Here is a 16,111-nt window from a genome sequence, read left to right as displayed (position 1 = left end):
ATACGCCCTTATGCGACTTCAGTGCTCAAAACTAAACTTTGCTTCGCAAAGCCAGCAGACCAGGGTTCAACCCGAAGTGAGACTTATTTTGCTCTTTAGTTTTGATGGGCTGTGGTTTTTGCATGAATGAGCAGGTTTGGAGCTTTGTGGCGAGACCAGGGTTCTGAAACACCACTCATTTGTTGGTATGTGTCACCATTGGCAGGGACTAAAAGTTTGCAGCCCCCTTTTCTTTTTTAAGTCTTTTTGTGCACTGTTCAGGAATTGCATCTGCCCCATGGGATTGGAACATTTGTTGGAAGAGATCGGGGTCTTACGGATAGCAATAACTGTAGAAAATAGGTGTGGATGCATATTTGGTAGCTGCCTGTGCCTTCCAAAGGTTTAAAAAAGACGGCTACATGGGGAATTTCCTAATGGGCCATATGGGCAGTTTCGATTCGAGGAAGTTCTTGTAAGGGAAGTTCCTGTATGGGGAATTGCTTGAAGCAGATTTTTTTGTGTTTGTCCATTCAAATAAATGTATTGCAACAGCATGTTTCATCAATATAACTCAAGTATGCTTAATGCAATGTGAAAAATGGAGGTAATTTCATATCTACTGTACATTGTCACCATTTGTACTACAACAACATCCCAGTCACCGTGGTAGCTGTCTATGATAGTCCAAAGGAATCGAATCCACTGGTGTTAGTTTTTCTCTCTTTGCTTCCGGTAACAGGCTATCTCCCTGACCACTCGTCGTTGCCGTAATTCCACTAGGAAAACCGCAGGCTATTAGTTTTTTTTAGCAACCATCCGTACCTGCCAAAAATTTCTCAACCAGTTAGTTGCCTCACAGTAATGGAAGCATGTCTCTCGCCGACAGGCGTTCGGGAAGCAGTCCGGTGTCTCGAGGTCGGTCGAGCTCGCGGGAGTCCTCCCCGCGGCTGGGCCACAAGTCGCGGGACCACTCGGAGGAGATTCCCCTGGAGGACTTGTCGGCAAGAGGGAGGATGGTCACCGCCTCGCCCGTACAGGTGGGTGTTCCAAGTGGGCTTCTGTTCTGGGCGACACTCGACCGCAGGACTACAGTACTTGCGTGATTCTAACACGCCCTTGATTGTAACGCGCAGGTGAATTTACTTGTGAAGGTAAAAACAAAATTTGATGCCGATTCTATCATGCGGATGCAAGAGACATGGCACCACATACCTGGCAGAAGACATTTTATTTGATGCACACATACAACTCTGGCAGAAAAAATCCCATGTGCTTCATAAATTTGCTTGTGCAGCTCCTGCTGATGTTAAAACTGGACCAAGATATATCAAAAGTCAATTTTGGTTTAGTTTGGTAACGCGCATGCAAATTTTAAGGCTACTTTGAGCAAAAAAAAAACGTGTGCATTAGAATCGTGCAAATACGGTGACTCGGGATGCATGGCCAGACTGCAGAGAACAACAGGTGGCCCCAGTTGCTCCCCGTGGTTAAAGTTTAGGATATTTGGTGAGTGCGGAGTTTGTCGAGGCCAGTGTGATCTGTTTTACTCACACAATTTGGGGAGGTCTGCTGTGACAATGTACCGGGAAGTTGGGTATGTGTTTGTGTGCCAATTTCTGTCTGTACAAGCAGAATGCATATTCAAAGCATGAAATATAAGGCATCGCACTGCTGAGCACAAGGTCGTGGCTTCAATTCCCGGCCGCGGCGGTCGTTTTTCTGATGGACACGAAAAGCAAAAACGCCCAGGTGTATGAGATTTTGGCGCACGTTTAAAATCCCCAAGTGGTCAAATTTAATCCGGAGCCCTCCACTATGGCGTGCCGCATCGCCTGTGTTGCGTCGGCGTGTTAAACCTTAAAATCAATCAATCAAAGCATGAAATAGGTTAATTTAAAACTGGAGCCACCCTGACAGCGTCTAGTCACACCTCAAACCATTTTGACATAGCTGTGATAGGGGTTGAAGAAGCGGTAAAGGGCAACTTTTGTCCTGTCTTCTTTGACGCCTTAATAGTAAACTAAAACTCAAACATGTGGCTATGAGCAAAGCATGAGATTACATCAGCTGAGCTGCACCTTGAAGCAACAAGCAATCCCCACAAATTCATTTTAGTGTCTTTAACTTTCAACTTTGGAAAAATGACCGAAACATTGTTTTTTTTATGGCCACATATTCGACTTCTATGTTTTCTGTTCTGTGCGTTTGCAAAGTTTTCGCTGGAAACCATCGCAAAGTGGCATAAAAAAATACTTTTGCCAGCCGCATTGGCAAAATATCGGCGCAAAAGGGCAAAAAAAAAACGGCCATTTTGGACCACTGTATCTCCGCAATGGTGCCACCGGGTGCCGCCATTTTGGTACCATTAGATCGGCCAAAGGATCCTTTTTCCGGTTCTGGTTGTCTCCTTTATCTGCATTCACAAACACACGGATGGTTGATCGGCCAAAGGATCCTCTTTCCGGTTCTGGTTGTCTCCTTTATCTGCATTCACAAATGCACGGATGGTTGAAAAAGAACGACGCACAAATGAAGCCAGAAACGGGTGCTGATGCGCGATTCACCCTCTGGTCGGCGTCCGCTGAGGCAGCCTTCTTGATTGGGCGTCGTTGCGGCAACGCAAGATGGCAGCCGACTGAGCTGCGTAGTGCGTTTCTGAGTTCATTTTCGCTGCTTCGCTCGGCCAAGTTTCTGTTCAGTCATTTTATCCGCTGTGCTATTCAAAGCGGACATTATCATGATGGGAATGCCTGAGATCACAAGCCAGATTAATTAAGGGAAGTTGCGTGGCTCGAAAGGCGGATGTTATTGTATGCTTTGTGGTGTGCGTGACTTTGGAGGGTGAAACGCGGTGTGCACGTTTGTAATAGCAGTCCGTGAAGTGATCTTTTAGTCTGATTTGTAATGTTTACAGGCTTAGTTATTGCTATGTTTGGCAGTAGCCTTGGGAAAGAAGCGGTTGATGCATCAAAAGCTAAGCTGCGCACGGCATAGCCGCTGTGCGTTAAAGCATCTCCTGACTGTGCAACTGCTTACGATTGTACGCCAGTAGTTGTAATTAATGCCTGCGACATCAAATTTAATCTTAAAAGCGAGCTGATGAGCCATGTAAAAAAAAAATCAAAGTATGACATGTTGCAGTACACGTGCGCTGCGATGCATGCGAGCCATATCACCTTTCTTGCGCAACTTTTCTTGTGCACTTCTAGTAACCATGCCAACAGGTCTGAATTAAAACCGATTCTCGGCGTTCAAAATTTACCTTACTGTCGTAGCATTTAAAAAATTTGATTTCTTAAATACCGATGCGGAGGTCATTGTATGCTTTGTGGTGTGCGTGACTTTACCTTGGAGGGTGAAACGCGGTGTGCACGTTTGTAATAGCAGTTTAGGGCATATTGGCTGTGCTGCGAGAAATATTGGATGCCCTGATTGTCAGGACTGCTAAAAAATGTGCATGCATCGCAGTTGGTGTTATGCAGAATACTATACCAAGCTTCAAAGTAGCTGATTTGTCTGCTTGTGGTATGTAAACGTATGGCAATGAACACCTGTACATACGAATACTAAGTTGCTGCTCCAGGCAGGGTTACAAAACATTAAAGATGCTGAAAGTCAAAAGTCGGTTTTCAAATTTAAGTAAAAAAAAAAAAAAGGTCCTTCACTTGTTGCCATGGTGTCAACACTGCACAGGGAAGTTGTCCAGTGCAATACAGGCAACCAGCTAACCTACTTTGCATCGAAAGCCATCTCCCCCCATTTGGTCTGCAAGGCCCTCCAAAACTTCTTTTTCCACCTTAGGGAACTTCCCTTCTGTGGTCCCACGAAACACATGGCGATCCCTGTTCAACGCCCAAGCCTTTTGTTTTCGCCAGTAGCATACACGCGTTGGGTCAACACTGAAGTGCCGCCCAGCCACGCGGTTTCCATGTGCTTCAGCTTAAAACTGGCTCTGTGGTTCATGTACTGGACCATTGCATGCCACACACCAGGAGCACAAAAAAAGGTTGGAACACAGCTGGGCAGCAAACCATGGAGCGTAATGGCGAAGTCGCAGAACAGCACAGAGTAGGGAACGAGCAGGGAGTACGTTTGGGGCTTTTTCCGCACGCCGCAGCGCTTTTTGTGTCCAGCAGGAGGTGCTCTGCGAGCGCACAATTTTTAAATTGTGAGCCGCGGCATTAGCTCCCACGTCTCTGGCTACTGTCCAAATTTTTTGTGGTTGTTAAAATGTGTTTCTAGCGTTTCTGCCCACACTGTGGCAAGATGTCAAGTTACTGCAATTGTTGAAGGCAAGCAACCATTCTGAGATGAAAACATAGTGAACAGTACTTTTTCTTTTCTTACTGCATTTTTTTATGCAAGGTTACAAGAAATGGTTCAAAACAAAATGCCACAGAGTATTGTTAACGTTGTACCGCCTCAAACTTTGTTCTGGGAGTAATTGTTTTACACTTCAGTGTCACTCACAGATGTTCACAGAAAGTTCCTGTTCTCATTTCTCCTTTATGTGTAGAATCATTTTGCTCTCACTGAATGATCTCTGCTGTGGGTGGGTCCATTGGCCCTTCACCCATATACATTTTGTCTACACAGCCATGAACCTTGGGGCTAATACATCACAGGTTTCATTAGCGAACAGGGCGGGGAGGTTGTTGAAAGGGAAAGGACATTTTTCATGCAGATTTTCTCCAAGGGAAAAAAAGTGTCCAAGAAATTTTCATGGTTGATTGTTAGTCATTAACTAACAAATCCTTAATCGTCACTGTCGTGCTCCCTTTAAGACCCTCAATATCCGCTTTAGAGAATGTCAGCCAAACCCTCTTTTTTGCTTGTTGGTTATTTTTGTCGATACACTCTCAGATGAGGCCATGCCCAAGCAGTACCGCTGAAGGCAGTTCCGGGAGCGCCTACAAGAAGCCGCGCTCCGAAGAGACCGCCGTCGACCGGGCAGCGATCACCGTGGTGCCCGAGGTGGCGGTCACCGGTCCCCCGCTCTCACTGCTCGCCACCTCGGAGGCCGCGGAGTTCGAGGTGCCGCTGCTGTTGCCACCCCAGGAAGGCTCGACCGCTCCCTCGCTTCCGTCACCCCTGTCAAGGTGAGGGAGTGAATTAATGAATTAATTAGTGAATAAATGAATGAATGAACAACCAAACTCAATAGCCATCCTAGTGATAAATAATATAGTGTAAAATTAAGCAATCCAGTAATGAAATAATTGAGTGACTGAATACTTAAGGAAAGATCCGATGAACAAATGATGTAATTAATGAATGACTAGTTAATTATCTAGTTAATTAATTGCCTAGTAAACTAACTAGTGAACTAGTTAATTGATAAGCATTTTAACCAGCTAACTTAACAAAATGATGTAATTAATGACTAGCTAAGTATCTACTTGACTGATTACCTAATTGACTAGTGTACTAGTTAATTGGTAAACTGCTTAACCAACTAAACTGATGAAGTAACTAACTAAATAGCAAGTAACTAGTTATCTTGTTATCTAATTAATCTTTATTTGATGTAGTTCTCGGGTTGATTCATAGAGGGTTCTAGGTGGCCCGGCAAGAACAATGTCACATGATAAGCATGAATGTGTCGGGTGATGTAACACAAAACCAGGCATGCAGTGGAACAATCCCCATCTAGGCTAACCAATTTCCTTTTTTAAGCATTCCGAAGTGTTCATAAAGGTCTTGTGACTCGTTTAGATTTTCATAGCTTCTGGCTGTCAATCTATGTTTGCAACCTTTGCTGCCATTTGTAGGTCCAATCAATGACTTATTTGTCGCACTTATTTGTCGCACGGGCAACTCAAAGTTGCCCGTTGTTTCTTACAACGTAGCTTACAATGAAAGTGCGTGGTAAGTGATACAATCCAAGGTTTAACCTTCCGAGAGCCTATTTCCCTGCACCATTGTCAAAGTCATTGCTTTGTAACCGCAGTGCATTAAAGCAAACGTGCCCTGTGACGTCTCTCTGCGCAGTGGTGGAGATCTTGGCGAGAGTCCGGCGGAAGAGTGCCACAAACCGTGCTGTGTCAGCGAGACGTCGTTCTCGGAGGACTCCAACATCCCGGAGCACTGCAACGGCGATGACACGGAAGACCATTCAGAATCGCTGCCCGGGGACACAACCGTTCTCGGAACAGAGGAGGACGTCGACGACGGATTCGAGGCGACGCTTACGCTAGCAGCGACCTCCAAAGCGAAAGGTGTGGTGCACACTGTGTGAAGGAGCTGGTCATTGCTCTCACGTCGGTGTCGATTGTAGCTGCGTAGTGAGGTTTCAACTGCCCGTGAGATTGGAAGGCGCCCAAACACTGGTGCTTGCTGGCATGCTGGGACCTTTTCCCAGCAGCTACTTTGCCAACAGATTAGGTCCTTAGCACCTTAGTTGAAAGCAGTGACCGAGTTGCTCACTGATGCGTGAAGTGTGACACTGTGACCGACAACCGGAGTTCCTGTTATGAGCGACTTGGTGGAAACAGCAAGTTTTGCTGGTAGTTGGGAAAGGTGTGGGAGGTATTGTCCGTAGCAAAGAATCTGTCGGTTGCTGGTGTACGGTTGTAGCGGGTTTCAGTGACTTTGCAAATGGAGGGCTGTCAGGCCAGACCACAGGGCGCTAGATGGGAGCGTTTCACGCTGGCATAATGTGAATAGTATTTTAGTTGACTCCTACTTAATTATTCCGCAATAATCGTCTCGTAGGGCACTGAAATTTGTAAGTTCAGGTAGGTGCCAGTAAGAGGTTCTGCTTCTTTGTGTACATAATTCCACGGAAAGATGGCTGAGCTTTGAAAAATGGGGACTGTTTTTATCGCTGTTCTTGGAGATTAACTATTCAGCCAGCCTCCAGGCGTTATTATGACTTCTTTGGCAATTTTCAAGCAATCTCAGTACTTTATTGCAAAGGATCTGCTTTTCCGTTGGACTGGAGAAACTTAGCATCCGTGCTTCCCAGGTCAAGTTCTAGTTGGTGGACCGATGCTGTAAAAGCAATGGTTACTTGATTCACTGGAATGATTCTATTGGGTGGCTGGCCTCGCAGCCTTCACAGCTTGTGAAGTCACGGGAATGCACTGGTTAAGTATTGAAACGCAAGTGGTTGTACCTTCTTAGAAATTGTACTTCTTCCAGCGACTGGAGTGACTTGCCAAAAGCTCGGTCAGTTTCGTTTGGCGAACCAGTGGGAAACAGAGTTTATTTGCTGAGTGATGTCTTAGAACTTGGAAAGTCTAGGTAGAGAGCTTACTTGTCAAAGGGGTTGCTTCTTCCAGATGTTCTGCTTGCAGCTAGCTGGCTTTCTTAATAACTGTGCTTGGAAAAAAGAAAAAAGGAATTGTACTTTTTTTCTGTTTTATCGTGGCAATGGCAGGGGTTGTACGGCATATGTCATACAGTTCTTATGTGACTTTAAAGAAGGCCAGTGCAACACACCGTCTTTTAATCCACTCTGTCAAGGTTAAATGACTATCATTAAAAATAGTAATAGTAGTAATAGTTATTCGCAAGACAGGAATGGCTAGATGAACATGGGAAAGGCTTTTATCAAGCAGCGGATGCAGAAATGATGATGATGAAGAGACAGATATGAACCTACATCGTGTAACAACACCTGCTTTATGCATTGGCCAATTGAGCTATGAACTGAACTTAAGCGTCCTTTCGATAAGGGCTAGTATAAACTTGAGCCCGACTTTCTTGCTGACTGTTCACTTTATGAGTACTGTATTTACTCGAATCTAAAGTGCCCTCGATTATAATGCGCACCCGTTTTTTGCGGTCCGAAAAAAAAAACCCTTTGTCCTCGATTGCAACGCGCACTATACTTTCATTATTTAATACAAACTCACTTGGAACAAGCAAGGTTTATTCCAAAGGTGGCATGAAATGAAATGTGCCGGTTATTGCCAGCAAGACCGTCACCACGACGATGGTCCAGAGCAGCGCCGCTCGCGGCTGCTGCATGTACTCCGCCAGCAGGTCTTCTAATTCGGGATATGGCCCCCTCTTTGGTCCGTTGAACCCTTTCCGTGTCGCCTTGCTTGCGAAAATTTTCTCTTTCTGTTTGCGCCAGTCCCGCACGCAAGTCTTCAGAGCACTAAACACACGTGACGCGGCCCGATTTCCATCACTTTCCGCTCTCAAGATTACTTTCTTCTTAAACACAGCATTGTGGTGAACCCGCCGTGTCTTCGCAGTGGGAAATTCCATAGCAGAAAGAACACAAGAATGCAAAAAAAAATTATGCAGTCAACAAAGGCAAACATGCGCCGACAACAAGGCGCTGGCTACGCATTCAGTGCAGCTACCTTGAAACGTCGATGGCGATACGGCACCGCAGTTTTGAGTTGTGCTCAATTGTAACACGCATGTGATTTTGGGACCTATTTTTCCGGAAAAAAAGGTGCGAGTTAGATTCGAGTAAATACGGTAGCTTGATTTCAGCTTTCTTAGCTGATAAAGTGGGAATTTCTTGAATGCCGCTTTGTGTAGTAATGCCCCTTACAAGAAATTGGCTCGTGAGTCGCCACTGCTTTGCCTGTATTCTGCAATAGTATGTTGATTATTTCTACGAAGTTTGCGTTAACATCTGCAAGGCTTGCGGGACAAAGTCGCCTTTTTAATGAACCAGGCTTATATTTTGTCTTCTTGGACACATTTAATTGCATGGGCCAAGTTTTGGTTGCTAGTGTATATTTTTGTATTTGGTGTAAGTTAGCTAGTTGTGTTTTGAAGAGGTTGGACTTTTTGCGCATAAACTTGCACCACCTTGCTGGGGCGTCCCACCTTGACTAAGAAAGCAGGGTGCAGGGTCTGTGTTTTACTGTACTGTTTGCAAGACGGGGCTACATAACTTGAACATTGCGCACTAAGCATTGCCAATGAGGCCACATGTTTTTTACTCCAGCATAGAGGCTGCAAGGTTTGTACATAACCTTGTCTACGTGTGAAAGGCTTTGTACAAAATCGCTGCATTTTTGGGGGACCTCGTTACCCTGAAGATTTTTTTTACTTCCGCAAGACGAGTGGATGGCCTATGTCGGTTTGAAAGTTGTTGCGATGTACTGAACTGTCAGCTACGATGCTTGGCTACTCAATGGCCATTTTGTTATCCTAGTAGCTCTGAACCCCTTCAGAGGGCAGTAGGATGTGTTCTACTCAAGGCTTCAACCGATGGGAGCACCGCTGTTTATAGTGTTAAATAACTTATGAGATACTTTCTTTGTACGAGAGCTTTTGGCTGGCAGTATGCTGGAGGTTTTGTAGAGTCAGAGGAAGCAGCATGTTTGTAGATTAACTGGTTTTCAGATGTGAGAGTTGAGCGCACCAACGGGAGTCAGAGTGTTGAGACCTGAAGGTTGGAGCTCACGCGATTGCTGGCCGTCGGCGTTTGAAAATGTGATGTTAGAAAACTTTTGCATTGCTGATGACGAGATCGGGCTACGGTGCCACTTGGCTTGTGTAGCCTTCAGTGTGCGTGTGTGTATGTATGCATGTGTGCAGTAATCTAAATACTAATCTAGTCCTTAGTGAGGCGAGGTTTTGTTCTTACGAATGCTTTGAAACGGTGGCGGTCCGCGGAAGAATGCTCTGGATGTTGTCACTGATAGCAGCACTGTTCAATGCACGTTCAAGTGATCGGATCGTTGCGGAGTGCACTGGAGGTGATTGAAATTGTACAAATTTAAGCTGACGCGCACATTTGTAAGTGACAAAGCTGTGTCATGCGAGAATTTTAGAGCTGGTATTGTGTGTTACACTAGTACTAGGTGATGTTCAAGCTAGTGCAGCCTTCATTTACTTTTCATCTGCATTGTGGGGTGTGCCAACAAGCACTGTGGTTCCTTACCTGTCAGGACTGTGACACGAAGTGTGAGCACCGGTGACACCCTTGTGCCCTGCCAGTGCTCCATGAGAGTGCTCAAACCCAAAATCTTGCGTTGAGCTTTGCGAAAAACTGCACCGCTTACAGTTCAAACTGTTGGTGTGAGAAGCTTGTGATTACATCAGGCATTAACAGTATCATTTGTGTTGACAGACTGTGTATTGGGTATTGACTTGCCTGTATTCTAGAGATTAAATGAAACAGTAGCTCGTTTTAGGCCCACTATGAAACATGTGCAGTTGTGAGTGGAAGGGGACACAAGACAAGCAAACAAGGCTCTTCTCCGTTTCTCCTTTTTTTTTTACTATCTTGCTTAGCTGTGTTTTGGTGTTTAGGTCTGCGCAAGCACTATAAAACACCATATTTGAAAAAAAAGCTCCTGTTTTTTTTTTTTTTTTTTTGAAGGTGCCCTATTTGAAAAAACAAGCAAATTACTCACTAGCAGAAAGGTGCGGTGCAGTCAGATGCAGTAGAATTAAACACAAGAAACTTGCTCCAGTATGTCGTAAAGTTTGAAGGAATTTAAGTGCAAAAGAACACACTCCATTAAGGGGGGAGGTGGGGATCGGAGCAAACTTTCTTATTTTTTGACATAGAGTAATGAAATTTGGTAGGCACATTGGAAAACACTCCAAATGGTGAATTTTGAAATTTAAGAATGATACCTTCAGTAGTTTTTGTGTTACAGAGGTGTACATGTTGTCCGCTCGTGGAAAGCCTAGCAAGGTATTGACATATGGTAGGAAGTTCAGAATACTTTTAAATTGTAGTCAAAAGAACACTACAGGGTATGACATTCTTCGAATTTTTTTTACACCCTTCATTTTTTTTACAGAAAACATTATTTTCACCTGTAACCAGTAGTATACAGCTGACTTGGCCGTAAATGTCACTTAAAAAAATATCTAGGCCCTAAAATGAAAATCCGAGAATGTCATACCCTGCAGAACTCTTCAAGGATTGAAATAAAACAAACAGTGTCGAAATCCGCCCAGTGGTTGCCATGCTATCCTTTCCACGAGCAACGAAGAACTCGTAAAACGCACTTTAGAGAAAACGGCTCTTGAAGTTTACGAAGACTTCACGATTTTTCGAACTGCACCAGCAGCATAGTCCTTGCTGTCTTTGCTTGGAAACAACCTCAAAGACCTTTGCCCTTCGATTTGGTGCATCTGGGAGGCCTTCCTGGCCAATTGAAGGTTTTCATGTGCAGGCCTTCAGATGGCAGAAGCACCAGTTTTACACCTAGTGTACCACAAAGTTTGCTACGGGCTACTAAGGTACCTAAACTTTACTTGATGTATGCCTAATGCATAACTGTCTCCAAAATGAAGAGTAAGGCATGGTTTCGTTTTATATTAGTAATATTCCAGCAGACTTTCAGCAGATTTCTGGGTTTCACAACATTGCCAAAGCTACAGCTTAGTACATGAGGCTGTTCGGTGTTAAAAAGTTATATCTGGGCATCACAAGCATAAGATGAGCTATTTGAAAGCAGAGTATAGATTTTTTACACAATTACAACATTGATTATTATTAGCATACCATGCTCTTCACCTTCAGGAGAATCAATCATTGCAAGATAGACAACAGAATTGCAAACATTGCGAAAATAGAAAACCCAATAAAAATATCGAATTGTGAATGCTGCACCCTTACGGCGTCTTTTCTAATTTATTTAACACTGAAAATATTATTTTGTAATCCCAGACTTCGTTGTACGAACTAGTTTAGAGCCACGGCAAAAGTTTCTCAAATAAGCTAGGTGACGGTTCATTGCACCCCCCCCCCCCCCCCCACGCCCTACAATCCCCTACGCGCGCGTTCCCCATGATCGTAATTTAGGTAACCTTGATATGGTTGATAACTTCGCTTTTACCATTAAATTTCACTTCCCGTACATCAATTATTATTACTCGCGTGCAATAGCAACCGATCCCGCAACCGGCCGCTGCCCGAACACGTCGCGCCAATGCAGCGCGCGCCGCAACTTCAGGCGAGTCGGTCATTCCATTCCCGAAGCTCGCGAGCACGCTGTGCAACACAGCAATAATTCAGCGTTTTATAACATCGCAATGCTCACAATGCGTCCAAAAGTTCGCTTCACGAACCGCAATCGTAGGCGCACGCACCGCGCTTCCCACTCAAGGACAGACCACGGCGACGTCGCGGGCACGTTTTCGATGCGTCTTTCGAGCCGCGCACGATCTCAACATTATCGCCGCGATAACAGTAATGTCACTGTTCAGTACCGCAACAGATAAAACGAGTAAACTGCTACCGAGTCGACCGGGAAACCTTGAAAACATCGGGAGCGCAGTGCGCGTAAAATGCGCAGCAGCCCGGCGGCCATGTTTTTGCTGGCATGGCGGCGCCCAATCAGGAGAGCCGTATCTAAAAACGCGGCCGGACAGCCAATCGCGTGTTACCATCTATCGGTTGCTTCGTTTCACTATCTTTCTCTTTCTGCCGTTTGTGCGTTTGTGAGCGAGCGATGACAAAAGGCGCGACCGGAAAACGAAAGTTAAAGAGTCGGCCGATCTAACGCGACCAAGATGGCGGCGCCCGGTAGCGTCGTTCCGGAGATACAGCGCTGCGAAAATTGCCGTGTTTTCGTCATTTTGAGGAAATATTTTGCCACCTCAGCCGATATAAATATTTTTCTTTGGCACTTCGCGATCGTTTGCGGCGGGGAAACTTTGTGAACGCATAGAATATAAAACGTGCAATCCGAAAATGTGAGTTCCGAAAAAACAATTTTTTGGTCACTTTCCGAAATCTGATCCCCGCGTCCCCCCTTTTAAGAAAAATTGTCTACCACCCACAAAAAGCATTCGGGGCCGGTTTATTATGCTGCAAACCAACCTTGGATCGTCTTCTGTTCCTTAGTCATCTTTGTGTCATTGACGGCATGACTGCTAACACTTTCGAAGGGCTGCAAGCATCCAAGCGTCTGTTTACAGTCCATTTAGCAAAAGCATCATCTGGCAGGCCGATTCTCAAGCAATTATTGTGTCCGCTAGGGTCCTTTCCACATGATGGCTTGCAACGCTCACACAATTCCTCGATTCAAAGGCTGCAGGACTTGTATCGTGTTTGGTGACAGAAAAGGAAGTTAACTGTTTCAGAAATGCAGTTTGCATTCAAGGCGTAGACAATTGCTGGCCCAAGCTGCGATCCGGGGTAATCAGAGTGACAGGGTAATTTTATTTGCATAGTGGCTGAGTGGTTCTAGCATAGTTGCTGTCTCTGTCCTGGTGGTTAAATACGGGCGAATGACCATATATGGTAATGTTTACTGTGACTGTTGTGGGTAAATAAGGTACTGCGAAGGCCGTGTATTTTGGTCTCCTCCCAGTGTCCAAGGCGCGCGTGTCTGCAGTTTTGAAAGTTCTCGGTTGGGCCAATCAGATCAGTCCTTGCAGTTTCTTCTTCCACACAAGGTGTAATTGGAATTTCGAGAGTTGAATGCAGTCGGATCCAGCTGAATTTTATGGTTATGTCTGGCATGAGGCTCGCAGGCTAATTCTAAAAATTATTTTTTTAACTACTCCGTTGCCTTTTGTAGTAGCTTCCCATTTTGTGGACAGGCTATTCTGTTCCAGGCAAATCTGCCTTTTCCTGCCTGCTTTAGAACTCGCAACCCTTATTGCTTAGCGACTGTGAGGAAAACTTAGCTGTGTGTTTTTAACACATTTTGGAGATGATTCTAGCGAATATAAATGTGTAATTACGCTTCAGTGAGAAAAATAAGTCAACAGGCAGAAATTAACTTCCCTATTTTGTGCCTGCAGCTTTTGTATTTTCAGGCCGGATTTAGCAAGTTTTGTCTCTTCCACCTAGCCGAGTTGTAAAGTGGCTTCCAAGGGGTAAAATCGGAAGTATGGGGAAGACACTAAACTTGGAGGCCAAGAATGGATTGGGATGACAGGAGTGGTTAGATTTTTGTTCGAGATGCTATCATCGTACTGTGCACATCAGTGGGTTCATGATGATTATGGCGACGTAATGCAAACGCTCGGATATTTTAAGGAACTAGTTTCGGGCTGTAGTTAACCTTTGCATAGTGAGGCTGCTGTCAACAGTAACACGCAGGGCATTTGGAGAAATTGTATAACTGGTTATCAACGCCTCATGCCTCCCCGAATGATGGAATTTGCAATGCTCGGAAACAAGGGCAAAGTTTCGGGTAAATTTTGCTCGATTACGACAGTTCTCGTTCTCATGATGGAGCTGTGATACCAGTGTGTGCTTTTTTTCTTTTTCATGCGGTAAGTGTTTGAAGTGAGCGTGAAATGTGAACGAAGTGTGAAAGCGGCAATCAGAGCATAGCAGTTGTGCAATCTGTCAAACCTTTGCAATAGCAGCAATCAAAGTGCTTTTCGTATGTTTGTAGTCTTCTCAACCTGAGGTCTTCCTGTGTTCTGTGCTTTGCTGAACTTGCACTGGGCCTACTGATACGCTACAGTTGTACAACGGCGACCTTCCATCTTTTAGAATTTTGTTCGACGTGCTCCGCGAAACACTTTCAAAGTAGCAGTCTTCTGTAAATCACTTGGCATGGGAGACTCGCAGATGGCAGAATGAAGTTGCTCGCGCTGAGCTGTTATTTTGTATCACGTGTAGTTTGCTGTCGTTTTGTGAAGCAAGGAGTGCTGCCTTACTGTGTACTGCTGTCTGTCTGCTTTCTAGTGCGTTTACTAGTAATTTCTTGACCTGAGGTTAAATTGGCCAACTATTTCTGGATAGTAGTAAAATATTAATGTTGACTGTGTTTCATCCTGCGTAAACATCGGCCACAAGTTGTCGCGGGATGTGTGACACCTATTATTCAATGATAAAGTAATGTCAGGTGCAAAATGCCTTGTTGTAATGATGGTGATGCTGTTCTGTGCGGGGAGAAAGGGGTTAACATTTTTAGAGTGTGCGGGTATTACTCCTGATTGGTTGTTTGAGATTGGAGGCAACAGATTTGTAGCCGTGGTTGTTAAACCGCTTGTATCTTTGAGCCGGTTTCGGAACATTACTAAGTGACAACTTTGAAAACTTCTTGCATTTTCTGCCTCTGCATTTTCAGATGTCTGGTGTGCACAATCTAGCGTGTTCATTCCAATGGCGACGACTATTCAAGCCAGCAGTACACAACTACGTCGGCCTCTAGGGCACCCTTCTTGGATGTAGCTTTGGATTTGGATTTGGCTGTGATGCCGGCTTTAGCTGCCGGTTGACCGCACGCAATAAAACAGCGCATTGTCGAGGTTGGTGATCGCTCGGTGGATAGTGGGACGAGAGGTGGTGTTGTGCGGGAGGCAGTCTCGTGCGTCTTTCAGTCGGCGTTTTTGACAGGGGAGCGAGTGAGCTGTGTGATAATAACTGCTCCGATTTTTTCTTTTTCTTCTCTGAAGGGACGTGCTGTCACAAAAGAACTGCTGCTGTACAAACACTGGTTGTATGCCTCTATTCTCAGCATTTGTAAATAGGTGACGACTGTGTGATGGTAGTGAGGAGTAATTATATATTTGAACATTTTGAACCAGCCCTGTGTTGCGTCTTTATTCTCATGGATGGCGGTGGCAATGGCATTGGTCTCAAATTCCCTCAGTGCTTGCGTCTGCAAAGGTGTTTGGAGCTATTTTGTGGCTTTTATTGCAGTTTCAGGTGCCATCTGAATGGACCATATACAGTTCCAGCTGTATATCACAGCTGTGTATTTGTTGATGTGGGACATATGTAATTTGCTTCTAAAATTCTTTTTCTTTCAGGCAAAAGAACGCAATGAGACAATGCAAAATTTATTTTTTACGAAAGCACTTCACCAAAGCATTCGTATATTTAGTGGGTTTTCTTTTTTTTTTCAAGATAAAACCAGAGTCCTTCAATGCCTTTCTGGTCATTAAACTTCGCCATCACGCTATGGGAGAGCTTCGTACGCTGCCGCGCCGTGGCGGTGGTGTTGATCGGAGGGCGGCTGGGGGCGTGGCCAGAGCGCGTTTGGCAGGGAACGGGCCACGGAGTAAGATAAAACGGACGCTCGCCGCCTTATCAGCAGTGCGCTTTCGCTTTACGTGTCGTGGGCCGCTCAAATTGACTTATCATTTTGTGAGTGGCGAAAAAATTTGGTGCGAACGGGCATGCTGCTACTGCGTTCCTACCTGCCGGTCTGGCTACAGAGCAGCAGCAGCCGCCCGATGCCCTCCGATCTGCGGTGGCGCCACTCGCAGTAGCCTTTGTCCC

At 45.1% G+C, this 16,111-nt stretch overlaps 1 protein-coding gene across 3 annotated transcripts in view; it reads left to right on the top strand.

Moving 5' to 3' along the window:
• Positions 1–15,413, top strand: part of Ema (C-type lectin domain containing ema) — a 73,261-nt gene extending 57,848 nt beyond the window's left edge. For all 3 annotated transcript variants that reach the window (XM_077670818.1, XM_077670817.1, XM_077670816.1), the window contains 4 exons: positions 869–1,019; positions 4,846–5,081; positions 5,974–6,200; positions 14,955–15,413. In XM_077670818.1, the coding sequence (XP_077526944.1) occupies positions 869–1,019; positions 4,846–5,081; positions 5,974–6,200; positions 14,955–15,058 (718 nt within the window). In that variant the 3' untranslated portion in view covers positions 15,059–15,413. The remainder of the gene's footprint in view (positions 1–868; positions 1,020–4,845; positions 5,082–5,973; positions 6,201–14,954) is intronic.
• Positions 15,414–16,111: the final 698 nt, after the last annotated feature.

Source organism: Haemaphysalis longicornis, unplaced genomic scaffold, assembly GCF_048455015.1.
Source record: "Haemaphysalis longicornis isolate Haplotype H1 unplaced genomic scaffold, Haemaphysalis longicornis Haplotype H1 scaffold_5, whole genome shotgun sequence".
Lineage (NCBI taxonomy): Eukaryota > Metazoa > Arthropoda > Arachnida > Ixodida > Ixodidae > Haemaphysalis > Haemaphysalis longicornis.
This window is presented reverse-complemented; position numbering and strand designations above follow the sequence as displayed.